Consider the following 27,301-nt stretch of genomic DNA (forward strand, 5'->3'; position numbering starts at 1 on the left):
AGGGATGTGGGAAAGAATCGATTCGAATACGAATCGCGATTTTCACGTGCGATTCAGAATCGATTCTCTTTTTTTTTTAAATCCAACAAACCACTACACAGCAATACCATAACAATGCAATCCAATTCCAAAACCAAACCTGACCCAGCAACACTCAGAACTGCAATAAACAGAGCAATTGAGAGGAGACACAAACACGACACAGAACAAACCAAAAGTAGTGAAACAAAAATGAATATTATCAACAACAGTATCAATATTAGTTATAATTTCAGCATAGCAGTGATTAAAAATCTCCATTTACATTATCATGAGACATTTATATAAAAAAATAAAAAAGAACAATAGTGTCACAGTGGTTTACACTTGCATCGCATCTCATGAGCTTGACAACACACTGTGTCCAATGTTTTCACAAAGATAAAATAAGTCATATTTTTGGTTCATTTAATAGTTAAAACAAATTTACATTATTGCAATCAGTTGATAAAACATTGTCCTTCACAATTATAAAAGCATTTTATAAAAAATCTACTACTCTGCTAGCATGTCAGCAGACTGGGATAGATCCTGCTGAAATCCTATGTATTGAATGAATACAGAATCGTTTTGAGGAAAAATTGAGTTTTTGAATCGAGAATCGCGTTGAATCGATATATATATATATATATATATATATATATATATATATATATATATATATATATATATATGTGTGTATATGTATGTATATATGTATATACAGTATATTTTTGTGTGTATATATTAGTTAGCGCACATCCATTGTTTAATTTCATTAAGACACGCCTCCAGCTGACTACAATCCGGCGTGTTGGTCAGCTTTAGGGGCATGTAGAGTTGGGTGTCATCAGCATAACAGTGAAAGCTAACAACGTATTTGCGTATGATGTCACCTAGCGGCAGCATGTAGATGCTGAAGAGTGCAGGGCCAAGGACCGAACCCTGGGGAACTCCACACGTTACCTTAACATAGTCCGAGGTCACGTTGTTATGGGAGATGCACTGCATCCTGTCAGTAAGATAGGAGTTAAACCAAGACAGGGCTAAGTCTGACATACCAATTCGTGTTTTGATACGCTCTAATAAAATATTATGATCGACGGTATCGAAAGCAGCGCTAAGATCGAGGAGCAGCAACATAGATGACGCATCAGAATCCATCGTCAGCAATAGATCATTGGTGGCATTACATAGTGGGTAGAGCGGCCGGCCAGAAACCTGAGGGTTGCAGGTTCGCTTCCCACCTATTGAAATCCCAAAAATCGCTGGCGTTGTGTCCTTGGCAGGACACTTCACCCTTTGCCCCCGGTGCCGCTCACACTGGTGAATGAATGATTGGTGGTGGTCGGAGGGGCCGTGGGCGCAAACTGGCAGCCACGCTTCCGTCAGTCTACCCCAGGGCAGCTGTGGCTACTGATGTAGCTTACCACCACCAGGTGTGAATGAATGATGGGTTCCCACTTCTCTGTGAGCGCTTTGAGTGTTTAGAAAAGCGCGATATAAATCTAAGTTATTATTATTATCACGTACAACGTGAAAATGGCAATCTCAATTCAAATCGATTTTTTTCCCACACCCCTAATATATATACTGTATATACAAACTCCGTTTCCATATGAGTTGGGAAATTGTGTGAGATGTAAATATAAACGGAATACAATGATTTGCAAATCATTTTCAACCCATATTCAGTTGAATATGCTACAAAGACAACATATTTGATGTTCAAACCTAGAAACATTTTTTTTTTTTTTTGCAAATAATCATTAACTTTAGAACTTGATGCCAGCAACACGTGACTAAGAAGTTGGGAAAGGTGGCAATAAACACTGATAAAGTTGAGGAATGCTCATCAAACACTTATATGGAACATCCCACAGGTGTGCAGGCTAATTGAGAACAGGTGGGTGCCATGATTGGGTATAAAAGCAGCTTCCATGAAATGCTAAGTAATTCACAAACAAGGATGGGGTGAGGGTCACCAATTTGTAAGCAAATTGTCGAAGAGTTTTAGAACAACATTTCTCAATGAGCTATTGCAAGGAATTTAGGGATTTTACCATCTATGGTCCGTAAAATCATCAAAAGGTTCAGAGAATCTGGAGAAATCACTGCACGTAAGCGATGATATTACGGACCGTTGATCCCTCAGGTGGTACTGCAGCAAAAACAGACATCAATGGCTAAAGGATATCACCACATGGGCTCAAGAACACTTCATAAAACCACTGTCAGTAACTACAGTTGGTCGCTACATCTGTAAGTGCAAGTTAAAACTCTACTATGCAAAGCAAAACCCATTTATCAACAACACCCAGGAACACCGCCGGCTTCCCTGGGCCCGAGGCCATCTAAAATGGACTGATGCAAAGCGGAAAGGTGTTCTGTGGGCTGACGAGTCCACATTTCAAATTATATTTGGAAACTGTGGACGTCGTGTTCTCCGTAACAAAGAGGAAAATAACCATTCGGATTGTTATAGGCACAAATTTCAAAAGCCAGCATCTGTGATGGTATGGGGGTGTATTAGTGCCTAAAGCATGGGTAACTTACACATCTGTGAAGGCACTATTAATGCTGAATGGTCCATACAGGTTTTGGAACAACATATGTTGTCATCCAAGCAACGTTATCATGGACGGTCCTGCTTATTTCAGCAAAACAATGCCAAGCCACGTGTTACAACAGCGTGGTTTCATAGTAAAAGAGTGCGGGTACTTTCCTGGCCCGCCTGCAGTCCAGACCTGTCTCCCATCGAAAATGTGTGGTGCATTATGAAGCGTAAAATACGACAGCGGAGACCCCGGACTGTTGAACAACTGAAGCTCTACATAAAACAAGAATGGGAAAGAATTCCACTTTCAAAGCTTCAACAATTAGTTTCCTCAGTTCCCAAATGTTTATTGAGTGTTGTTAAAAGAAAAGGTGATGTAACAATGCGGTGAACATGGCCTTTCCCAACTACTTTGGCACATGTTGCAGCCGTGAAATTCTAAGTTAATTATTATTTGCATAAAAAAATAAAGTTTATGAGTTTGAACATCAAATATCTCGTCTTTGTAGTGCATTCAACTGAATATGGGTTGAAAAGGATTTGCAAATCAATGTATTCTGTTTATATTTACATCAAACAATTTCCCAACTCAAATGGAAACGGGGTTTGTATATACATATATATTTATATATATATAAACTACATCCCTGCTGTATGTGCCGTCTCCTTCCTCCTGTACACAACAGTTACACTGATGTCTTGAAATGTTTTAAAATTGTTAAAAAAATTTGACTCGTCTTCAGAAAATGTCACCCATTATTTATTTATTTTTTATAATTATGAGGGCATTTTTATATTCACATCCAAGCTATATAGCTAAATTAATGTAATGTATGTGTGTAGTGCTGTATGTTTATTGGGCAGTGGTGCAACACAAGTCGAAATATTGGAATGTGTTGACCAGCTCCTGTCATTGTACTGCATTCACTTCAAATGACCCTTAAAATCGTACACAATACTTTGATTACTCAAGTACACCACAGAGTAATAGCTTTGACTAAAGCCTCCACACACACTCGCCATTTCATTAGGTACATCTAAAATCCAGTTCTGTAAAATAATTTTTTATAGTGCCACTGCAGATGTTCAATAACTGAGCAAGTTGATCATGATTATTGTGTATTGAATCTCATTGGATTGTGCAAGTGTACCTAATGTTGTGGCCCGTGCATGTCATTCAGAGGTGATGACGTTTGACACTAATGTTATCTTCCTTGTTTTCCATCACTTGCTGGTCATGCGCATGACATGCTTGACCATGTTGCCAATGCCGTCAAATATATAATGGTAGTGCTGCTCCGTCTCCCACATGAAGGACGGAGTGCTGACCACTTTGTTCTTCTCGTCCACGTGGGCCTCGTGCAAGAAAAAGGGTTAAGGTCACAACGCGAGAAGCAAAGCTTTTATGAGGGAACACATGCTGTTTTTTCGGAAGGATATGTATGGTTCACGGACATTGTGACGAGCCCCCATGCTCTTGACCGCCTGCACCATGTTGGTGTGAGGCCACTTCCCCCAGCGGTTGGTGTTGTCTTCTCGTTCGTAGCCCATGGTCACCTCCAGGCTGGGCAGCACACGGCATGCCAGCACGGGAGCCGTGCTGGACAGACTGCACAAACACATAGGTTTAAGGCAGTGGTTCTCAAAAGGGGGTACGCGTACCCCTGGGGGTACTTGAAGGTATGCCAAGGGGTACGTGAGATTTAAAAAAAATATTCTAAAAATATCAACAATTCAAAAATCCTTTATATATATATTTATTTAATAATACTTCAATAAAATATGAATGTAAGTTCATAAACTTTGAAAAAAAAATACAACAATGCAAGATTTTTTTGTGGACAAGTTCCATAAATATTGATGTTAAAGATTTGTTTTTTTTGTGAAGTAATGTTTAGAATTAAGTTCATGTATCCAGATAGATCTCTATTACAATCCCCAAAGAGGACACTTTAAGTTTATGATTCCTTCTATGTGTAAAAATCTTTATTTATAATTGAATCACTTGTTTATTTTTCAACAAGTTTTTAGTTATTTTTATATCTTTTTTTCCAAATAGTTCAAGAAAGACCACTACAAATGAGCAATATTTCGCACTATTATACAATTTGATAAATCAGAAACTGATGACATAGTGCTGTATTTTACTTCTTTATCTCTTTTTTCCAACCAAAAATGCTTTGTTCTGATTAGGGGGTAATTGAATTAAAAAAAAAATGTTCACAGGGGGTACATCACTGAAAAAAGGTTGAGAACCACTGGTTTTGTCAGGCTTGCCCCTGACAGTTTGTCAATGTTTTAGTTTTTTCCTCTGCATTTGTCTGTTTCCTGTGTTTAGTATTTCCTGTCTTTTAGTTCCTGTCAAGTGCTCTTAATTTGTCAGTTTCCTGTCTTGTTCCCTGAGTGCTGTGTTCCTTCTCAGTGCGTTTAGTATTTCCTGTCCTTAGTTCCTGTCTAGTGCGCTTATTTGTCAGCTTCCTGTCTTGTTCCCTGAGTGCTGTGTTCCCCTTCAGCTGCGGCTGATTGGCATCTGGCCACACCCGTTGCCAATCAGCCGGCTCCTATTTGTGCCTCCTTTGTCTTGTGTCAGTTGCTGGATCATTGTATTGTCATTTGTATTGTCATTGCCTCATGTCACTCTTGTGTCTTTGCTACCTGTCGTGTCTGGCATCATTTCAGCTATTACCTGTCGTGCTACATCTTGTCCTGGTCGTCGTAGCGGTAAGCTATTTTTGTTAGCCATTAGCTATTTCCAGTTTTTCTGTTTGTTATCCTCTAGCTTCCATGCTAAAGTTCCTTTTTCTTTTTCTAGCTCCCAGTGCTAGCTCTCTTAGTTTGTTATTCCGCCCACGTGCGCGCTTTTGGTTTGAACCCTTTGTTTGATTTTGTCCTAGTATCTTAATTAAATCATGTTTAATCACTCCATGCCTGCCTCCATCTCTGCATCTTGGGGTTCGACACCAAATACCTCTGACAGGTTTAAGGCATACTCCCACTCCCAAAGGTTGTGCCAAGAAGGGCATACCCTAATAAAAAAACTAAGCCACATTAAACCTCATTGACTCACTGGGATGACTCCTGACGATAAAAAAACAAATAATTATCTTTTTTTTTAATTAATTAAAACATTTATATATTTTTGTTTACTATTTTATGCGTATTGTTTTTATTCTATTAATATTGTTTTATTGTTTTTTATGCTTAGTACTTATTTAGCTGTTACCATTGTATTGATTATTTTGTTTATATGTGTTTTATATATAGAATTGCTGTGGCACATGCGCAGTCTGCGTCTCCCTCCGCTGCAGGTCCACCCAGACGACCCGCTGACAGCGCACCCGGACACGCCCCCGCTCACGCTGATCGCTGCTCGCCCACGCAACTTCAAGCCTGCAGACGATCAGTCAACCTGCACACCTGTGACTGATGACGTTAAGCTATATAAAGGGACCAGTGGACCCGAGGATCGTCATGGGAACTTTGTTCTCAAATGGTGTACCGTCAGCCTGATGTTCGCTGACCGCTGTTGTTTCCTTCCTTGTTTCTGACGTCCATGTTGCTCTCCCGCAGAGTCTTCTCCCTTCGAGATCGTCTGTTGGTTCCCCCTTTTTTTTTTGGACTGCCTTCCTCGGTTCCCGACCTTCGCCTTTTCTCTCCTGCCCTGAATGATCATCTACCTGCTTCACTGACTGCCTTGTTCCTTCGCTCTCTACTACACTTGGTAACACACTTCAGTTAATTTACACACTTAGTCTTACACCATACACTCTTGAGTTTTTGTCACACTTCATTTCCTTGGTTTTAGTCATTAGTATTGTTTAGTATTCTTATTATATATATATTTACCATCCATCCATCCATTTTCTACCGCTTATTCCCTTTTGGGGTCACGGGGGGTGCTGGCGCCTATCTCAGCTACAATCGGGCGGGAGGCGGGGTACACCCTGGACAAGTCGCCACCTCATCGCAGGGCCAACACAGATAGACAGACCACATTCACACTCACATTCACACACTAGGGCCAATTTAGTGTTGCCAATCAACCTATCCCCAGGTGCATGTCTTTGGAAGTGGGAGGAAGCCGGAGTACCCGGAGGGAACCCACGCATTCACGGGGAGAACATGCAAACTCCACACAGAAAGATCCCAAGCCTGGATTTGAACCCAGGACTGCAGGAACTTCGTATTGTGAGGCAGATGCACTAACCCCTCTCCCACCGTGAAGCCCATATTTACCATATAAATAATCAATTATTGAACATTACAGCCACCTAGTGTCCGTTTGCCGTCACTCCCCTTGCAAACCATAACAAGATTGTTCTATACTTCTGCGATGAGGCAGCGACTTGTCCAGGGTGTACATCGCCTTCTGCCCGATTGTAGCTGAGATAGGCACCAGCGCCTCCCGCGACCCCAAAGGGAATAAGCGGTAGAAAATGGAAGGATGGATGGATGTTCTCTACTTATTGGGGTTTTATTATTGGTATTTTTTTAAATCTTTTACCTTCCTGTTGTTAATCTGTACAGCACTTTGTTGCTATATAAATAAATAAACATTTGCCTTGATCTAATAATTATACTACTAGATAAATATAATATTAGAAAATAGATGTACAAACAAATATTTAAAAAGAACATAATATAACATGATTTTTTTATATATAAGATTATGTTTTATTTGCTTGTAATAATTTTATTTGCTTTAAAAATATTTTTTTGAAAAACTGTCCGATTTATTAATGGTCATCTACATTTGAGTCAATGTGACAGTTTGGCTGTGGCAAGATTTCTACATACTTGCTACCATTTTTTTGCATTGTATGTTAGAGTATTATGTATTTATTATTTGCATAGTAAATATTATTTAAGGTCTGAAATTGTTCTCCTGCCGGAAGAAAAGCGCATATATCAATCTATTTTCTATACCATTCGTAGGGTCTCAGGTGAGCTGGAGGCTGACGGGGCAGTATAGCTCGGTTGGAAGAGCGGCCGTGCCAGCAACTTGAGGGTTGCAGGTTCGATTCCCGCTTCCGCCATCCTAGTCACTGCTGTTATGTCCTTGGGCAAGACACTTTACCCACCTGCTCCCATTGCCACCCACACTGGTTTAAAATTTTTTTTAACTTAGATATTGGGTTTCACTATGTAAAGCGCTTTGAGTCACTAGAGAAAAGCGCTATATAAATATAATTCACTTCACTTCACGTATGGTGAGAGGCGGGGTACACCCTGGACTGGTCACCAGCCAATCACACGACACATATAGACCAACAACCATTCACACTTAAAGATAATTTCAACTCTCTGTAAAGATACTTCCTTCCACCTAAAATCCCTGCAAATCCCTCATCCCTGACCCTGCGTCTTGACCCGACCAGATCTCGAACCCTGCGCCTTGACCTCATCAGCCTCAAGAAGGCCAATTTGTCAATGTTGATTTATTAGTGTCAACTCTGTCGCTGCACTTAGATCTCTGCATTTGTTTGCTTTACGTATAAGAGCATACAAGAGTGTACAAGAGTGTATACTAGAGTAGAGGAGTGTTTAGGAGGGTATAAGGGTGTTTACAAATGTACAAGAGTGTATAGTAAAGTATAGGAGTGTATACGAGTGTATTAAAATGTATAAGAGTGTATAGTAAAGTATAGGAGTGTATAAGAGTGTATTAAAATGTATAAGAGTGTATAGTAAAGTATAGGAGTGTATAAGAGTGTATTAAAATGTATAAGAGTGTATAGTAAAGTATAGGAGTGTATAAGAGTGTATTAAAATGTATAAGAGTGTATAGTAAAGTATAGGAGTGTATAAGAGTGTATTAAAATGTATAAGAGTGTATAGTAAAATATAGGAGTGTATAAGAGTATAAAAATAGATACAAGTGTATAGTAAAGTATAGGAGTGTTTAGGAGGGTACAATAGTGTATAAAAATGTATAAGAGTGTAAAGTATAGGGGTGCTTGGGAGGGTATAAGAGTGTTTAAAAATCTATAAGAGTATAGTAAAGTATAGGAGTATTTAGGAGGGTATAAGAGTGTATAGCAGGGGTGTCAAACTCAAATACAGAGTGGGCCAAAATTTTAAACAGAACAAAGCCGTGGGCGAAGGTTGAACAAATTAACCTTTTAATAGGGACCCAAACAAGTTTTGCATTAAATATTGAACAAGCAAGGTTTATATAACTTTAGTGACATGCAAAATCCAGTTTCAAATAATAATAATAATAATGATAATAATTAAAAAAATATCAATGGCATATCAAATAAAATTTAAATAAAAATGTTATGCCTATTTTTCTATTTGCAATCTTCTGAGGTTAATATCAATTTTTTTCCACAGGCTAATAATAAATTTGAAAATAAAATAACAATAATCAATGAACCAAACATTCAAGCCTTGAAGTAGCAAGAGAAAATTCATGAATAAAACGTTAATTATTGGTCAGTTTGCTGGAAGTTTCCCGGAAGAGTTAGTTCTGCAACGGATTCTGGGTATTTATTCTGTTGTGTTACGGTGCGGATGTTCACCTGAAATGTGTTCGTCATTCTTGTTTGGTGTGGGTTCACAGTGTGGCGCATATTTGTAACAATGTTAAATTTGTTCATACGGCCACCCTCAGTGTGACCTGTATGGCTGTTGACCAAGTATGCTTGCAGTCACTTGTGCGTGTGTGTGTGTGTAAAAGCCACAAATATTATGTGACATGCTGTTAGTATGGAGGAAAAGCGGACGTGACGACAGGTTGTAGAGAACGCTAAAGGCAGTGCCTTAAATGCACGCCACCAATATAGTTGTCCAGGTGGAAATCGGTAGAAATTCGGGAGAATGGTTGCCCCGAGAGATTTTCGGGAGGGGCACTGAACTTCGGGAGCCTACCAGGAAAATTAGGAGGGTTGGCAAGTATGAGTATTAGCGGATAATGCGGTGTTACAGCGGCACCGACGCTGTATAAAACCGGCGGGCCAGCTCTAATGCTAAATTGATATTGCCTCAAGGGCCAAATTAAATTACATGGCAGGCCAGATTTGGCCCGCGGGCCAGAGTTTGACACCAATGGTCTATAGGATTGTTTAGGAGGATATAAGAGTATAAAAAGGAATACGAGTGTATAGTAAAGTATAGGAGTGTTCAGGAGGGTATAAGAGCGTATAGTAGAGTAAAGGAGTGTTTAGGAGGGTGTAAGAGTGTATAGGAGTGTTTAGGAGTGTTTAGGAGGGTGTAAGAGTGTATAGGAGTGTTTAGGAGGGTATAAGAGCTTATAGTAGAGTAAAGGAGTGTTTAGGAGGGTATAGGAGTGTTTAGGAGGGTCTAAGACTATATAGGAGTGTTTAGGAGGGTATAAGAGTGTATAGTAAAGTATAGGCGTGTTTAGGAGGGTATAAGAGTATAAAAATGTATACGAGTGTATAGTAAAGATAGGAGTGTTTAGGAGGGTATAAATGGTAAATGGTTGTACTTGTATAACGCTTTTCTACCCCTTTTTAAGGAGCCCAAAGTGCTTTGACAGTATTTCCACATTCACCCATTCACACACTGATGGAGGGAGCTGCCATGCAAAGCGCTCACCAGGACCCATTAGGAGCATGGGTGAAGTGTCTTGCCCAAGGACACAACGGACGTGACTAGGATGGTAGAAGGTGGGGATTGAACCAGTAACCCCCAGATTGCTGGCACAGCCACTCTACCAACTTCGCCACGCCGTCCCATATAAGAGTGTATAGTAGAGTATAGCAATGTTTAAGAGGGTGTAAGAGTGTACAGTAAAGTATAGTAGTGTTTAGGAGGGTATACGAGTGTATAAAAATGTATAAGAGTGTATAGTAGAGCAGTGGTCCCCAATTGATTAGTATCAGGCCGCAGAATTTTTTAAAATTAATTTCTTAATTTTTTTAGTTCAAAATTTTTTTTATTATTTTTTTATTTTTATTAAATCAACATAAAAAAACACAAGATACACTTACAATTAGTGCACCAACCCAAAAAAACTCCCTTTTTCATGACAAAGAAAAAAAAAAAAAAGAACCCCCCCCCGCGACAAATTATTAAGCGTTGACCGGTCCGCAGCTACAAAAAAGTTGGGGACCACTGTAGTAGAGTATAAAAGTGTATAGTAGTGTATAGTAAAGTATAGGAGGGTATAAGAGTGTATAAAAATGATTAAGAGTGTAGAGTAGAGAATAAGAGTGTTTAAGAGGGTATAAGAGTGTATCGTAGAGTATAGGAGTGTTTAGCGTGTATACAGTAAGAGTGTATGAGAGTCTACAAGAGTGTATAGAAGTGTAAGAGAGTGTATAGGAGAGTATAGGAGTGTTTAAGAATGGTTATGAGTGTACAAGAGTGTAAAAGAGTGTAAAGGAATGTGTACGAGTGTATAAGAGTTTATACGAGTGTATAGGAGTTTATAAGAGAGTATACCAGTATATAGGAGTGTAATAGAATGTATAAAAGTGTATACAATTGTGTAAGTAGTAAATATAATAATAGTGTATGAGTGTAAAGGAGTGTATAAGAGTGTATATGATTGTATAAGAGTGAATAAGCGTGTCAAGGAGTGTATAAGAGTGTATAGGTGTAGAGGGGTGTATAAGAGTGTAAAGGAATGTGTACGAGTGTATAAGAGCTTATACGAGTGTATAGGAGTTTATAAGAGAGTATACCAGTATATAGGAGTGTAATAGAATGTATAAAAGTGTATACAATTGTGTAAGTAGTAAATATAATAATAGTGTATGAGTGTAAAGGAGTGTATAAGAGTGTATATGATTGTATAAGAGTGAATAAGCGTGTCAAGGAGTGTATAAGAGTGTATAGGTGTAGAGGGGTGTATAAGAGTGTATAGGAATTTGGAGGGGTGTATAAGAGTGTATAGGAGTGTAGAGGGGTGTATAAGAGTGTATAGGAGTGTAGAGGGGTGTATAAGACTGTATAGGAGTTTAGAGGAGTGTATAAGAGTGTATAGGAGTGTAGAGGGGTGTATACGATTGTATAGGAGTGTAGAGGGGTGTATAAGACTGTATAGGAGTGTCGAGAAGTGTATAAGAGTGTAGAGGGGTGTATAAGACTGTATAGGAGTGTCGAGAAGTGTATAAGAGTGTATAGGATTGTAAAGGGGTGTATAAGAGTGTATAGGAGTGTAGAGGGGTGTATAAGAGTGTATAGGAGTTTAGAGGAGTGTATAAGAGTGTATAGGAGTTTAGAGGAGTGTATAAGAGTGTATAGGAGTGTAGAGGGGTGTATAAGACTGTATAGGAGTGTCGAGAAGTGTATAAGAGTGTATAGGATTGTAAAGGGGTGTATAAGAGTGTATAGGGGTGTATAAGAGTGTAAAGGAGTGTATATGAGTGCAGAGGGGTGTATAAGAGTGTATAGGAATGTAAAGAGGGTGTATAAGAGTGTATATGAGTGTAGAGGGGTTTATCAGAGTGTATATGAGTGTAGAAAGGTGTATAAGAGTGTAAAGGAGTGTATATGAGGGTAGAGGGGTGTATAAGATTGTATAGGAGTGTAGAGGGGTGTATAAGAGTGTGTAGGAGTGTAGAGGGGTTTATCAGAGTGTATATGAGTGTAGAAGGGTGTATAAGAGTGTAAAGGAGTATATATGAGTGCAGAGGGGTGTATAAGAGTGTATAGGAGTGTAGAGGGGTGTATAAGATTGTATAGGAGTGTAGAGGGGTGTATAAGAGTGTGTAGGAGTGTAGAGGGGTTTATCAGAGTGTATATGAGTGTAGAAAGGTGTATAAGAGTGTAAAGGAGTGTATATGCGTGCAGAGGGGTGTATAAGATTGTATAGGAGTGTAGAGGGGTGTATAAGAGTGTGTAGGAGTGTATAGGGGTTTATCAGAGTGTATATGAGTGTAGAAGGGTGTATAAGAGTGTAAAGGAGTATATATGAGTGCAGAGGGGTGTATAAGAGTGTATAGGAGTGTAGAGGGGTGTATAAGATTGTATAGGTGTGTAGAGGGGTGTATAAGAGTGTAGAGGGGTGTATATGAGTGTATAGGATTGTAGAGGGGTGTATAAAAGTGTATATGAGTATAGAGGGGTGTATACGAGTGTAGAGGGGGTGTATAATAGTTTAGAGGGGTGTATAAGAGTATATAGGAGTGTAGAGGGGTGTATAAGAGTGTGTAGGAGTGTAGAGGGGTTTATCAGAGTGTATATGAGTGTAGAAGGGTGTATAAGTGTGTAAAGGGGTGTATATGAGTGCAGAGGGGTGTATAAGAGTGTATATGAGTGTAGAGGGGTGTATACAAGTGTAGGGGTTGTATAATAGTATATAAGAGTGTAGAGGGGTGTATAAGAGTGTAGAGGGGTGTATAAGAGTATAGAGGGGTGTATAAAAGTGTAAAGGAGTGTATATGAGTGCAGAGGGGTGTATAAATGTGTATAGGAGTGTAGAGGGGTGTATAATAGTGTAAAGGGGTGTATAAGAGTCTATAGGATTGTATAAGGGTGTATAGGAGTGTAGAGGGGTGTGTAAGAGTGTATAGGAGTGTAGAGGGGTTTATCAGAGTGTATATGAGTGTAGAAAGGTGTATAAGAGTGTAAAGGAGTGTATATGAGTGCAAAGGGGTGTATAAGAGTGTATAGGAGTGTAGAGGGGCGTATAAGATTGTATAGGAGTGTAGAGGGGTGTATAAGAGTGTAGAGGGGTGTATACGAGTGTATAAGATTGTAGAGGGGTGTATAAGAGTGTATATGAGTATAGAGGGGTGTATAAGAGTGTATATGAGTATAGAGGGGTGTATACGAGTGTAGAGGGGTGTATAATAGTTTAGAGGGGTGTATAAGAGTATATAGGAGTGTAGAGGGGTGTATAAGAGTGTGTAGGAGTGTAGAGGGGTTTATCAGAGTGTATATGAGTGTAGAAGGGTGTATAAGTGTGTAAAGGGGTGTATATGAGTGCAGAGGGGTGTATAAGAGTGTATATGAGTGTAGAGGGGTGTATACGAGTGTAGGGGGTGTATAATAGTATATAGGATTGTAGAGGGGTGTATAAGAGTGTAGAGGGGTGTATAAGAGTATAGAGGGGTGTATAAAAGTGTAAAGGAGTGTATATGAGTGCAGAGGGGTGTATAAATGTGTATAGGAGTGTAGAGGGGTGTATAAGAGTGTAAAGGGGTGTATAAGAGTGTATAGGATTGTATAAGGGTGTATAGGAGTGTAGAGGGGTGTGTAAGAGTGTATAGGAGTGTAGAGGGGTTTATCAGAGTGTATATGAGTGTACAACGGTGTATAAGAGTGTAAAGGAGTTTATATGAGTGTAGAGGGTTGTATAAGAGTGTATATGAGTGTATAAGAGTGTATATGAGTGTAGAGGGTTGTATAAGAGTGTATATGAGTGTAGAGGGGTGTATAAGAGTGTAGAGGGGTGTATAAGAGTGTATAAGCGTGTATAGAAGTGTAGAAGGGTTTACCAGAGTGTATATGAGTGTCGAAGGGTGTATAAGAGTGTAAAGGAGTGTATATGAGTGCAGAGGGGTGTATAAGTGTATAAGAGTGTAAAAGAGTGAATTTCGTGAATTACAGTCATGTAATGTTCCCCTTTGTTGACATAAAAAGAGGAACTCACCCAATGGGCTTGCGAGAGCGATGGAAATCTTTCAGCACTCTCTCCACCTCAGCGTGCAGCTTGCAGTCTTTGCCATCCTTCACAAAAGAGGATCTGCAGAAAAGAAAGCGACACATGAGCCTTCTCCTCCATCATGTGTCTTCCCTGCTTCCTCACAGGTTCTTGATGACCCCGTAGCCTCCTGGAAAGATGACGGCGTCAAAAGTGTTGACGTCCAGGTTGGACAGATCGTGCATGAGCATCACTCCTTGGTTATGACTGAAGCGAGCAGACTCCACCATCGTGTTTCTGCGGACAGGCAAGACTGCATCACGATAACGCTGACGACATCAAAAGTGTGACGCACCGGTGGTCTCCAGAGGCGGGCTGCTTCTTAATGTGGTCCATCACTTCAGTCTGCTGCTGATTGGGAGCAAACATCTGGAAGCGGGCGCCATTGCGGCTCAGATGGTACATGGTGCTGAGGACAAAGGTGCGAGTTACAGTTCCAGTTTGCCGGGTGGGAAGTCAAACCCGGTATACTCACTACACGCCCTCGTGGACATCAGTGCCGTCCCACCAGCCGCATCCTGAAAACACCTGCAAAACATCAGCTCTCAGCCACTCGCCATTGCAAAAGAAACTTGACGACGCGGCGGTTCTGCGTGGCTTACCACGGCCACGTTGGCGTTCCCCCAGCTGCCTTGATGGACAAAGGCTGCTGGCTGTTGGGCGAGAACCGCCAGTGTCTGTTTGGACAGCAGAGCTCTGGATGCCAGCATGGTTGACGCTCAGGATGAAACTCCAAAGTGAGGCGGCGTATAAATACCACCTGCTGAGTCCACCGTTGAACGTCATCACGTAAGCTTTATTTTCTTAGAAGAGCCAGGAGTGTTTCACCTTACCCTGCCGAGCATCTTCCCTTTTTAATACCTTGTTTATTTGCTCATTAACTTAAGTCACTTGCCCGCAGAGCAGCTTTCCAGCTTTCAATGCGAGTCTACGCACACAAACTCCTCTCTTGCTTCCTGTCCTAAACAACGTGGAAGAAACCATCCCTCAAACTGGAAAATATTTCACTAATTATTTTGATCTGCAGGGCGTTTAGGTCAATGCAGCTTATTGCTCTGCTAATCAATCGGATTTCTTGCCACATACCAAAGGAAGTTGTATGTCCTTTTAAGACTATTAAGTTGTAAGGCTCTTAGGCGCAGTAACACCGTGTTTGATCGACAACGTCTAGACTGGCAAACACCGGAAATATCTCAGTGAGTCGCAGATGTCAGACTCAATATGTTGTTCGATTACGACCTCGGCGAAGGACGCTCAGTGTATAGTATTAGTGTGAAATTTGTAGGTAGTCACTGCCTGGAACTTACTGTATGGACAGCATCAAACTTTGGCCCTGTCCAAGAGTGTATAGGTGTGTAAAAGAGTGTATGTGAGTGCATAGGATAGTATAAGACTGTATACTGTAGCGGACCTGGGAAATTATTTTACTCGGGGGCCCAGATTTAGATAAAAAAGTGTGTCTGGGGGCCGGTATATCTATTTTTAGGAACACTAATACAAAACCTCACAATGATTGAAAGCTAAAAACGTTTTGACAGACCGCCTTAAAAAACGGAATGGAATTTGAATTTTTTTTTTACTGAATGAGACACCCAGAATGTACATGAAAATAAAGAATGTGGGATTTACAATATTAACTATGAATGATAAAACACTGAATATTGACATGTTTTACAATCAACCGAAACGCAACCAAAATGCAACAAACATAGTGCAAAAACCCCCACCTACAATCTGAGATATCTTATCGTGACCATAGTAAGTTATTAGATGACCATAGTAACTAATTAAATGACTATAGTAACATGCCATGATCCACTGCTTGGATCATGGCATGTTCTGGTTTTGTTATCACCCTGTTTGACGTCCTTAGTTCCTGGTGGCACTTCCTGTTTTGTTTCTGTTGCCTAGTTACGCATTTAGTGTCACCTGTCTCTTGTTTGTCGTCGGGCACCTGCCTCTTAATTTTCTGTCCCTACTTAAGCCTGCCCTTTTTGTTCCTTCGTCCTCGCAGTGTAGTTTGCTTTCCATGCAACAGGTGACGTCGCTTTCCCGCATTGTGGTAAATACCCTTTTGTACTCGATTAGCTTCCATGCTATTTTATTTGTTTCCCTAGCTCACACGCTAGCGTCTTTTGTTCCTTCTAGCTAGTTCAGTTGGTTTTGTTTGTTAGTGCCGCCGTGCAAGTGTTTTTGTTCTTAGTCTATTTTTGTAGTTGTAAATAAATCATCATCCTTACCTTCACGCTGTGTCAATTCCGACTGCATCAACGAGGGAATGCAATCCACACCACGATGCCCACCAAGCGTCACAGAAGACTTCCGGTCATTAGAAAACATCACTGCACATTATAATGCAAGCTACACTTTCCATCTTAAACATCCAAAACAATTATTTGGGAATGTCCGGCGGGCCAGATTGAAAAGCTCAACGGGAAGCATGCGGCCCCCCGGCCTTAATTTGCCCAGGTCTGGTGTATAGCATATTATAAGAGTGTATATGAATGTATAGGTGTGTAAAAGAGTGTATGTAAGTGTATAGGATAGTATAAGAGCAGGGTTGTCAAACTCATTTTAGCTCAGGGGCCGCATGGAGGAAAATCTGTGCCGGACTATTAAAATTATAGCATTAAAACTAAAAACTAAAAACAACTTCAGATAGTTTTCTTTGTCTTAGTTTGGCCAAAACTAGAACAAACACATTCTCAAAATATTACAATAATAATCTAGAAAAAAAAATACCGGCACTGGTAAAGTTTAGATACATGAAGGAAAGAAGAAAGTGAATGAATGTTTATAATTTACATATGCATAAAAATGTGTTTTCTTTTGTAATTTTTTTTTATTAATTCAGTAACGTTAATGACGACCTTTTTCCAAAACACAATATAGAATGTGAGATATAACAGGATAATGCATACATTTATCATTTGTTTTTAAAAGGGTTACAAAAAAGTGGGACCCCCCCAAATTTACTGTGGGACCCCATTTTTATGACTTAATGGAGTCTTTGGGACCCCATTTAGAAGATTCCTAGCGCCAACACTGATGGCGTATTGGTGCGTGCAAAACAGCAGCAGGCGGCTGTGGCCTGCGGGCCGCTTCTAATACTAATCAAATATCATCCCGGGGGCCATAGATAAATAATTCCTTGATTTTGACACATAGGTACAAGAGTGTAGGAATGCATGAGTGTGTAAGAGTGTATGCTTTTTTAGGTGTGTAAAAGAGTGTATAGGAGTGTACAAGAATATAAAATTGTAGTATAAGAACGTATAAGAATGTTTTAAGAGTGTATAAAAATGTACAGGAGTGTACAAGAATATAAAATTGTAGTATAAGAACGTATAAGAATGTTTTAAGAGTGTATACAAATGTATAGGAGTGTACAAGGATATAAAATTGTAGTATAAGAACGTATAGGAATGTTTTAAGAGTGTATTAAAATGTATTTGTGTGTAAAAGTGTATACAAGTGTATGAGAATGTATTAGGCAAGTATACAAATGTATACTATAATACTGAACGCACGTTAGGTACAGTATGAGAGTGCATCAGAGTGCAAAGCGTGTATAGGAGGGTGTAAGACTATAATAGGCAAGTATAAGAACGTCGAGGTGTATAAGAATGGAGTGTATGAGTGTATAATGTCCAGTATTGTGCTAATGTTACGTTCAGTTCCTGACAGCAACATTTTTATTAATTTTACATTTCATAAACCCTTTCATGGTCCAAATACAATAGATCCATTGTTCTTTTAAAGACATACACACATTAATAATCCCATGAGCCAAATGAACTCAAAAATTATTTGTAGTCAGGCCATATTTTCACAGTGTAGGTGTCCTTTAACTGGACTATCAAGTATTCTTGTAATGTTGTGAATTTTTATCTCCAATATAAAAACCGGCCACTATTTTTTTAAATCTCTCCACTCCGGAAACGTTCGAAGGACATTTTCATGCAAAAGACACCAATTAATCTAATATAAATTCACTTTCATTTCTGTATTAACTGTATGTTACACCACGCCCAAAGTGCGAATGACAAAACACTAAACAACAAAATGGAGCACTTGTTTTATTTTGAACACGCTTTAAATGTATAAACAATATTTACATAGATGACAAACATATGAACTAAAATGCTGGAATAAAGCGCAGAAATAGTGTAAACATACTGTAAGAGCACACAGATGGCTAAAATCACCACACTGATCACAATTGAAATCAATCTTGCAAGAAGGTCTGAAAACGTCTGACATGCATAGTAACACTACAGGGTCACAAAGTACAAATAAAGTTGGTTTTGAAACAAATACACACGAACATTAAGTGAGGTTTCTGTTCAATCTGACTTTTTTTATTGCCAAACATTTTTTTTCTTTCTTCCATCTGTAGTGTGGTCTTCTCCACAGCATTAAAAACACATCTGATGTCATCACGTAAGACTGAATCAGCAACAGTATGCAAACCAGAAAAAAAATAACTAATCAATAAATAAAGGGTTGTTTGATATTATATATTAAACAATATCAGTATTTTTCTGCACTTCTGATGTATCGGCAACCTAAGCACCTGTATTTTAAAAACAGACTTGCTCAAAGCTCCGCCCGTGACTTTACTGGGCGCAAATCGACCGACGCCAAAGACGACCCACTTCAATAATAATCACCGTTTATCAGGCTGATTGATCAATTACTTCGTCAGCCATGTTGAGCGCTTTTGCTTTAGATAGAGAAGCAATTCCTACAAGCCATTTACATGCAAATCAACACCCTCAGTGTACCTAAGAACCAATTCTTAGCTCTCATGCACCCAAGCGCTTGTCAGTCATGGTGTTGTGCGCACCTGGTTCAATTGCAAAGATATCCATTTTGACTGCGAGCACGTTCGCTGCTCGAGGGAAAGCGGTGTCAGTGAAGCCCGTCAAGGCGTGTATGCGGGCGGCGGCTGAAACTGGTTGGAAATGTCATAATCTGCAGGAAACGTTTCACTGCTGTCCTCCATCTCGGAGAGCAGCTCTAAAGCCTGCTCCTCCTCCTCGGTGGGGTAGTGCCGCAAGAGGTTGGCGGCCGTGGCGAGGATGGAGGCTCCGCCCGCGCCCGCCACCAGGTAGAAGCTGATAGCGAAGGTGACGTACACGAGCGAGCCGTGGTACTTTTTGTGTTGCTGCTGCAGGGACAAGACCAGCTCTGAAGCCCAATAGCAGAATCCTATGACGGTGGCACATTGCAGCACTGTGGAGGAGCAACACATTTAACTCTGGCACATAGAGGGCGGCCATGACAAACCACAGGAAAGCTGACCTGTGAGGATGTGTGCAAAGGCATATCTTCTTGTGATCTTGAGGGCAGGGTACTTGGGTCCAAACACATCCAGGAGGAAAGCAGTCAGGCTGCAGAAGATGCCCAGGAAACAGAAGGCTGCGATCACTCTGAGCAAAAGGATGGTCTGCGGGTTCACGCAGTAATCTGCAAGACACAAGAGCATTACATACTAAGGCTGGGCTAATAAATAAATAAATATATACGTATACGCCCTCGCGGAGCAGAGAGGTAGCAGCATGGGTAACGTTAGCTGTGATGCTAGCGGAGCAGTGCGAGTGGTAATACGAGAGAAAGAAGGTGCAAATCTGGCAACAAATGAAGAATTAATTCCCAAGAAGAACAGCAGGGGGTCAATCGTCTGAAGGTGGTTTGGCTTCAAGTGAGAATATGTCAGACAGACAACCGTAATTTGTCAAGTGTGGGGTCAAAGTGTTGTTACAAAAAGCATTACTGCTAATATGTAGTATCATTTGAAAAGTCACCTGCTAGAGAATGAAGAGTGCTTACTCAGCATCTCCATTCCGTGCCACACGCCCACATCATCAAAATGCCGGGGTAAACATTTCCAGATCAACACCATATGAAAAAACTAGTCAACGACAAAAGGAGATAATGTCCGCAGTAAACTACCACATAGCGAATAAGGAACACTATTTGATTTCCTGTTATGCAGCTTATTTTTATTTGACAGTTATTCAATCAATCAATGTTTATTTATATAGCCCCAAATCACAAATGTCTCAAAGGACTGCACAAATCATTACGACTACAACATCCTCGGAAGAACCCACAAAAGGGCAAGGAAAACTCACACCCAGTGGGCAGGGAGAATTCACATTCAGTGGGACGCCAGTGACAATGCTGACTATGAGAAACCTTGGAGAGGACCTCAGATGTGGGCAACCCCCCCCCTCTAGGGGACCGAAAGCAATGGATGTCGAGCGGGTCTAACATGATACTGTGAAAGTTCAATCCATAGTGGCTCCAAGACAGCAGTGAGAGTCCCGTCCACAGGAAACCATCTCAAGCGGATCAGCAGCGTAGAGATGTCCCCAACCGATACAGGCGAGCGGTCCATCCTGGGTCCCGACGAGCGGTCCATCCTGGGTCTCGACTCTGGACAGTCAGTACTTCATCCATGGTCATATCTTGTGGGACATCATGCACAAAAGTGCACTTTATTTGTTTTAAACTATTGTAGTGGTGTTCTGCACAAAAACTGCACTTTAATTTAGTGTTGTTTTGATATGTCATCTTAGTGACATCATGCACAAAAGTGCACTAATAGCTTGTTTTAAAATGTCTCTGACATTCTTGCACTTTCTGTTTTGGAAATGTCATGAATGTTTGTGCCACTGCTTGATATGATTAAAATGAGCATATAATAATGCATTATGAAGAAGAATGTTTTAATGTAGACGCATAGAATCATCATACTGCTGTGATTATATGCATCAAGTGTTAATTCAAGACTAAGGCAAATTATCGAGATATATATTGTGTATCGCGATATGGCCTAAAAAAAAAAATCGAGATATTCAAAAAAGGCCATGTCGCCCAGCCCTACCCCAAATACTTGAATAAAAATTACTGCATACCACAAATTAATTTCCATAACAATAACAGGCCGAATTAAATGTTTTACAGACCAGGTAACTTTCTGGCAGTAAAATTCCCCCCAAAAATTTCTTCTCTGTTTTCTCAATGTTTACATTTTGAGGACTCACTGTGATTTTGAAATGTTGTTTACGTTGAGTGTTTTCCATTATTATCTTGACATTTTCTTTCTTTTCTGCCTTCATAGCCGACAGTATTAAAATTAGACGAAAGTTACATTTGAAATAAAAAAATCCATCCATCCATCCATTTTCTACCGCTTCTCCCCTTTGGGGTCGCTGGAGCCTATCTCAGCTGCATTTGCGTGGAAGGCGGTGTACACTCTGGACAAGTCGCCACCTCATCACAGGAAATAAACAATATTAACACTAAATATACTTTTATCATGGTCCATATTTCCATGTCATAAAAATATCAATACTTATCGAGAAGCATTTAAGTCTCGTCTTAAAACTTATTTGTATACTCTAGCCTTTAAATAGACCCCCTTTTTAAACCAGTTGATCTGCCGTTTCTTTTCTTTTTCTCCTATGTCCCCCCCTCCCTTGTGGAGGGGGTCTGGTCCGGTGGCCATGGATGAAGTACTGGCTGTCCAGTGTCGGGACCCAGGATGGACCGCTCGTCCAGAGTCGGGACCCAGGATGGACCGCTCGACTGTGTATCGGTTGTGATCCGCCTCCGCTTGGGATGGTTTCCTGCTGGCTCCACTTTGGATGGGACTCTCGCTACTATATTAGATCCACTTTGGACTTGATTCTCACGGTTAAATAAATAAATGATAAATGGGTTGTACTTGTATAGCGCTTTTCTACCTTCAAGGTACTCAAAGCGCTTTGACACTACTTCCACATTTACCCATTCACACACACATTCACACACTGATGGAGGGAGCTGCCATGCAAGGCGCCAATAAGCACCCATCAGGAGCAAGGGTGAAGTGTCTTGCTCAGGACACAACGGACGTGACGAGGTTGGTACTAGGTGGGATTTGAACCAGGGCCCCTCGGGTTGCGCACGGCCACTCTCCCACTGCGCCGTCCCGTTAGATCCACTATGGATTGGACTTTCACAATATCATGTTAGATCCGCTCGACATCCATTGCTTTCGGTCCCCTAGGGGGGTGGGGGGACCGGGTCCTCTCCAAGGTTTCTCGTAGTCATCATTGTCGACGTCCCACTGGGGTGAGTTTTTCCTTGCCCTAATTTGGGCCCTACCGAGGATGTCGTTGTGGTTTGTGCAGCCCTTTGAGGCACTTGTGATTTAGGGCTATATAAATAAACATTGATTGATAGATATCGACCATAATAAACAACCTATTACGGTAATACAGTCTTCAGCCATATCGCCCACATCCATAGCACCCACACATTCATGCATGGCTCCCTGCTGAGTCCTTACCGTCCAGAAGCTTCGGGTCGATGTAGCCTAAGACATCCGCCACCCCGAGCTCTTGTCTGGGACAGGTGCCTCCATGAACCCTGAGCCATGCTGGTTCAGCCAGAGCCGTGCACAGGGCGGTGATGGACAGGGCTCCGGGTAGAGCTGAGACCAGGCTCCGCTCTGGTTGCTTGGGCAAAGGGGTTCCCCCTCGCCTTCTCCGGCTTCCAGGGGCGACAGAACCCGGCGGGGCATACATGCTCGACCGGTCCTCTGAGAAAGTTGGGATCAATTTCACGGATTCCAAACAGCTACGTCGCTAAGGACACCCCTACGGAACGTAACTCGTAGTTTGAAAATAACAAACTGGATATTTCAATAAGAGTTGCCTCAAAGGGACACCAGTTATTGGAGTTTTAAGGGACAACAGGATGCTGACTGGCGGAAAAAAACAAGGAACAGATGGCCTTCGGGCCTGTTAGCTCTGTTATTAGCCTATCGGCTAACGCCAAATCTTGTCGATAGTTCAGACAAAACCTCAGTAACATGAACAAATAAAACCAACCACGGATTGTTGGTTAACCCAACAGACTGTCGTGGTAAAAAAAAACCCAATAACAGTCGTGATAAAACAAAACAAAAATAAATAAAACAAAAGGAAGCCAGCGACGGTTTCCTCGAGATTTATTGACTTCCTTGTTCCAATCTACAATGTTCTTCTTCGCCACTTGATTTTTAGGTGGCGGAGAGCCAATGCTGCATTCTACAGGCCACTTGTAAAATAGCAAGTACATTTGACTTAAATTACATTCTGCAGAAATTGTCTTATTATACTCTATAATGAATATGTAATTTGTATACATTGACGACACTGGGCAATATGAGTAATATTACGCATTAATTGACAGAAATTTGTTATTCAGGGACTGCAGGTGGAAACTAGCTGTTTAGCAATAATCTGGTGCAAATCTGCATTTGAGCTTAAATCCCTTTAAATAAAGACTACACTCAATTAAACTAAACCATTCCATCTGTCAACACCAAGTTGAAAAACTTATTCGAGTGTTACCATTTAATGGTCAATTGTACGGAATATGTACTGTACTGTGTAATCTAATAATAAAAGTTTCAATCAATCAATCAAACACATTTTATTTTGATCAACACATTTAAATAAAAATGTTCAACATCTTATGATGCTATTTAGGACAAATAACAATAGCATATAACATTGCTAAGGCAAAGAAAGTTATATATTTTAAGTAATTACAGAAATAACCACGTGATTAAAAAATATATATTTTCAATGTATCATCCATCATCCATCCATCCATCCATCCATCCATCCATCCATCCATCCATCTTCTCCCGCTTATCCGAGGTCGGGTCACGGGGGCAGCAACCTAAGCAGGGAAGCCCAGACTTCCCTCTCCCCAAACACTTCGTCCAGCTTTTCCCGGGGGATCCCGAGGCGTTCCCAGGCCAGCCGGGAGACATAGTCTTCCCAACGTGTCCTGGGTCGTCCCTGTGGCCTCGTACCGGTCGGACGTGCCCTGAACACCTCCCTTGGGTGGCGTTCAGGTGGCATCCTGAACGCCTCATCTGGCTCCTCTCGATGTGGAGAAGCGGCTTTACTTTGAGCTCCTCCGGGATGGCAGAGCTTCTCACCCTATGTCTAAGGGAGAGCCCCGCCACCCGGCAGAGGAAACTCATTTCGGCCGCTTGTACCCGTGATCTTGTCCTTTTGGTCATAACCCAAAGCTCATGACCAAAGATGAGGATGGGAACGTCGATCGGAAGGTAAATTTAGAGCTTTGCCTTCCGGCTCAGCTCCTTCTTCTCCACAACAGATCGATTCAGCGTCGGTGGGATCTGCCTGTCGATCTCACGATCCATTCTTCCCTCACTCATGAACAAGACTCCGAGGTACTTGAACTCCTCCACTTGGGGCAGGGTCTCCTCCCCAACCCGGAGATGGCACTCCATCCTTTTCCGGGCGAGAACCATGGACTCAGACTTGGAGGTGCTGATTGTCATTCCAGTCGCTTCACACTCGGCTGTGAACCTATCCAGTGAGAGCTGAAGATCTTGGCCAAATGAAGCAATCAGAACCACATCATCTGCAAAAAGCAGAGACCTAATCCTGCAGCCACCAAAACGGTGGCTGCGCCTAGAAAGTCTGTCTCTGTCAATATGTCAATGTACTATGTACTGATATTTTTTGATTTGACATTTTTCAAAATATTTAAATGTCTTTTATTTTTCCTTTAATTTGTTCATTATGATGAATAACATGCACCTGGGGATAGGTTCATTGGCAACACTAAATTGGCCCTAGTGTGTGAATGTGAGTGTGAATGTTGTCTGTCTATCTGTGTTGGCCCTGCGATGAGATGGCGACTTGTCCAGGGTGTACCCCGCCTTCCGCCGCCCGATTGTAGCTGAGATAGGCGCCAGCGCCCACCGCTACCCCAAAAGGGAATAAGCGGTAGAAAATGGATGGATGGATGGATGATGAATAAAATAAAAAAACACACAAATACTTTAGGAAAACAAATAGTACTGTTTATTAGAAAATCTTTTTGTAAGCTAAATTGAATAATTAAACAACATGAACATAATTTAGGACGATGTAACATGGTCAACAGATCAAAGCAATAATTCCCTAACTACGTTTTACTACACACAATTATTAAAGTAATAATCATGTTTACAGGGAAGGGGCGGGGCGTGGTTGGGGCGTGGTTAAGAGGGGAGGAGTATATTTACCTTACCGCTAGATTCACCAAGTCAAGTATTTCATATATACATTCACACACACACACACACACACACACACACACACACACACACACACACACACACACACACACACACACACACACACATATATATATATATATATATATATATATAAATACTTGAACTTCAGTGTTCATTTATTTACACATTTGCACACACATAACATTCATCTACTCATTGAGTTAAGGGTTGAATTGTCCATCTTTGTTTTTCTAACTATATGCATGTACAGTAGATGGCAGTATTGTCCTGTTTAAGAGTCTCACAACATTGCTGTTTAAGGCAGACGAACTGCTTTACGGTAGACAAAAACGGACTGCTGTTGTTGTGTGTTGTTTCACCGCGCTGGGAGGACGTTAATGAAACTGCCTAACAATAATCCCACATAAGAAACCAAGAACTCGCCCTCGACCATTCTACAGTTATAGCGTCATTGGGCAGACACGCTCTTTATACACGTCACTCAGGTCCGCCTGAATTTCGGGAGATTTTCGGGAGAAAATTTGCCCCGGGAGGTTTTCGGGAGTTTCCCGGAAAATCCGGGAGGGTCGGCAAGTATGTCCGCACCGTAACACAACATAAACACAACAGAACAAATACCCAGAACCCCTTGCAGCAATAACTCTTCAAGGATGCTACAATATACACCCCCATCTCCCGAATTCGGAAGTCTCAAGGTTGGCAAGTATGATATATATATATTTCTCCTGTAATTTGTCGAATAATTGGATGAAAATCGTATCTTTTTATTGATTGATTGGTTGATTGAAACTTTTATTAGTAGATCGCGCAGTACAGTACATATTCCGTACAATTGACCACTAAATGGTGACACCAAAATAAGTTTTTCAACTTGTTTAAGTCGGGGTCCACGTTAATCAATTCATGGTATCAATTCATATCTGGTTCATCCACCCATCCATCCATTTTTTACAGCTCGTCGATCTCGGGATGGCGGGGAGCTGGAGCCTATCCCAGCTGCCATTGATTGTTCAACAAAGCAAAAAAAAAAACAAAAAAAAAAACCTAGGCCCACAATGCCTTGCGTCAAACAAGATGACAAACATGGTGCCACTTCCGGTATAAGTGTGTCTGAACTTTCGCATTTTCGGAGATTTAAATTCATAATTATCCAATGTGTCGTCGCCAAACATTCTGAATAATACACAAGGTCAACTTTTTCTTCAAGCAAATTAGTCGCGGTTTTCGCTGTAGACATTAGCTCGCTAACTCGTAACCGACGTACCGTGAGTAAAGTGTTAGTGAATTCCAACATTTGAGCTTTAGAGATGAAGGAGGGTTTGACTCTTCTTCACAGACTGAACGCACATCCAGAATCTTGGTGCTGGTTCGTCTGCTGGAGTCCAAGTGGAACTCTGCTGGCCTCATGTGGGGGCGACAAGACCATCCGGATCTGGGGACGAGAGGGTGAGCATGCTAATTGAGCTAACATCGTCCCGTCCATTTCTACCGCTTATTCCCTTTGGGGTCACGTGGTGCGCTGGTGCCCATTTCAGTTACAATCGGGCCGAAGGAGGTGTACACCCTGGACAAGTCGCCAACTCATCGCAGGGCCAACACAGATAGACAGACAACATTCACACTCACATTCACACACTAGGGCCAATTTAGTGTTGCCAATCAACCTATCCCCAGGTGCATGTCTTTGGAAGTGGGAGGAAGCCGAGAACCCAGGGGGAACCCACGCAGTCACGGGGAGAACATGCAGACTCCACACAGAAAGATCCTGAGCCCGGGATTGAACCCAGGACTACTCAGGACCTTCGTATTGTGAGGCACTAACCCCTGTTCCATCATGCTGCCCCCAGGAGATAATAATAATAATAATACTATCGTATTTAAATGCTTGATGCTAATATCAGTGCAAAATAGGGTTAACAACTGTACAAGAATTGCTTTTGTTTAAGTCAAACCTAATATAATAATTAATTTAAAATACAAAAAAATGGTAACAGAATCG

The 27,301-nt window shown here is 41.1% G+C and overlaps 3 protein-coding genes across 3 annotated transcripts in view; 1 reads left to right on the forward strand and 2 right to left on the reverse strand.

Moving 5' to 3' along the window:
• Positions 1-3,323: 3,323 nt before the first annotated feature.
• Positions 3,324-14,945, reverse strand: gatd3l (glutamine amidotransferase class 1 domain containing 3, like). Its single transcript, XM_061905022.1, has 7 exons — positions 14,798-14,945; positions 14,671-14,723; positions 14,491-14,604; positions 14,301-14,432; positions 14,145-14,237; positions 4,016-4,184; positions 3,324-3,934 (listed from the first exon to the last, which is right to left on the reverse strand). The coding sequence occupies exons 1-7, from the start codon at positions 14,903-14,905 to the stop codon at positions 3,800-3,802; spliced, it is 804 nt and encodes a 267-aa protein (XP_061761006.1). The 5' UTR covers positions 14,906-14,945; the 3' UTR covers positions 3,324-3,799.
• A 3,316-nt stretch (positions 14,946-18,261) lies between these two features.
• On the reverse strand, positions 18,262-23,247 carry tmem127 (transmembrane protein 127). The gene is made up of 3 exons (XM_061906774.1): positions 22,540-23,247; positions 19,503-19,667; positions 18,262-19,433 (listed from the first exon to the last, which is right to left on the reverse strand). Exons 1-3 carry the CDS (start codon positions 22,775-22,777, stop codon positions 19,123-19,125), a joined length of 714 nt encoding a protein of 237 aa, XP_061762758.1. The 5' UTR covers positions 22,778-23,247; the 3' UTR covers positions 18,262-19,122.
• A 3,092-nt stretch (positions 23,248-26,339) lies between these two features.
• ciao1 (cytosolic iron-sulfur assembly component 1) overlaps positions 26,340-27,301 on the forward strand; it is a 12,781-nt gene continuing 11,819 nt past the window's right edge. Inside the window, exon 1 of the mRNA XM_061906776.1 lies at positions 26,340-26,748. Within this exon, the coding sequence (XP_061762760.1) occupies positions 26,610-26,748 (139 nt within the window). The 5' untranslated portion in view covers positions 26,340-26,609. The remainder of the gene's footprint in view (positions 26,749-27,301) is intronic.

Source organism: Nerophis ophidion, linkage group LG07, assembly GCF_033978795.1.
Source record: "Nerophis ophidion isolate RoL-2023_Sa linkage group LG07, RoL_Noph_v1.0, whole genome shotgun sequence".
Taxonomy (NCBI): Eukaryota; Metazoa; Chordata; class Actinopteri; order Syngnathiformes; family Syngnathidae; genus Nerophis; species Nerophis ophidion.

Excerpts from the sequence above, each read along its gene's own strand:
- tmem127 (XM_061906774.1), bottom strand. The coding sequence starts at position 22,777 with ATGTATGCCCCGCCGGGTTCTGTCGCCCCTGGAAGCCGGAGAAGGCGA. Across the intron at positions 19,668-22,539 it reads CGACCCGAAGCTTCTGGACG|ATTACTGCGTGAACCCGCAG; the intron begins GTAAGGACTCAG and ends TGTGTCTTGCAG. Across the intron at positions 19,434-19,502 it reads CTTTGCACACATCCTCACAG|TGCTGCAATGTGCCACCGTC; the intron begins GTCAGCTTTCCT and ends GCTCCTCCACAG.
- gatd3l (XM_061905022.1), bottom strand. The coding sequence starts at position 14,905 with ATGCTGGCATCCAGAGCTCTGCTGTCCAAACAGACACTGGCGGTTCTC. Across the intron at positions 14,724-14,797 it reads GGAACGCCAACGTGGCCGTG|GTGTTTTCAGGATGCGGCTG; the intron begins GTAAGCCACGCA and ends GATGTTTTGCAG. Across the intron at positions 14,605-14,670 it reads GATGTCCACGAGGGCGTGTA|CACCATGTACCATCTGAGCC; the intron begins GTGAGTATACCG and ends CTTTGTCCTCAG.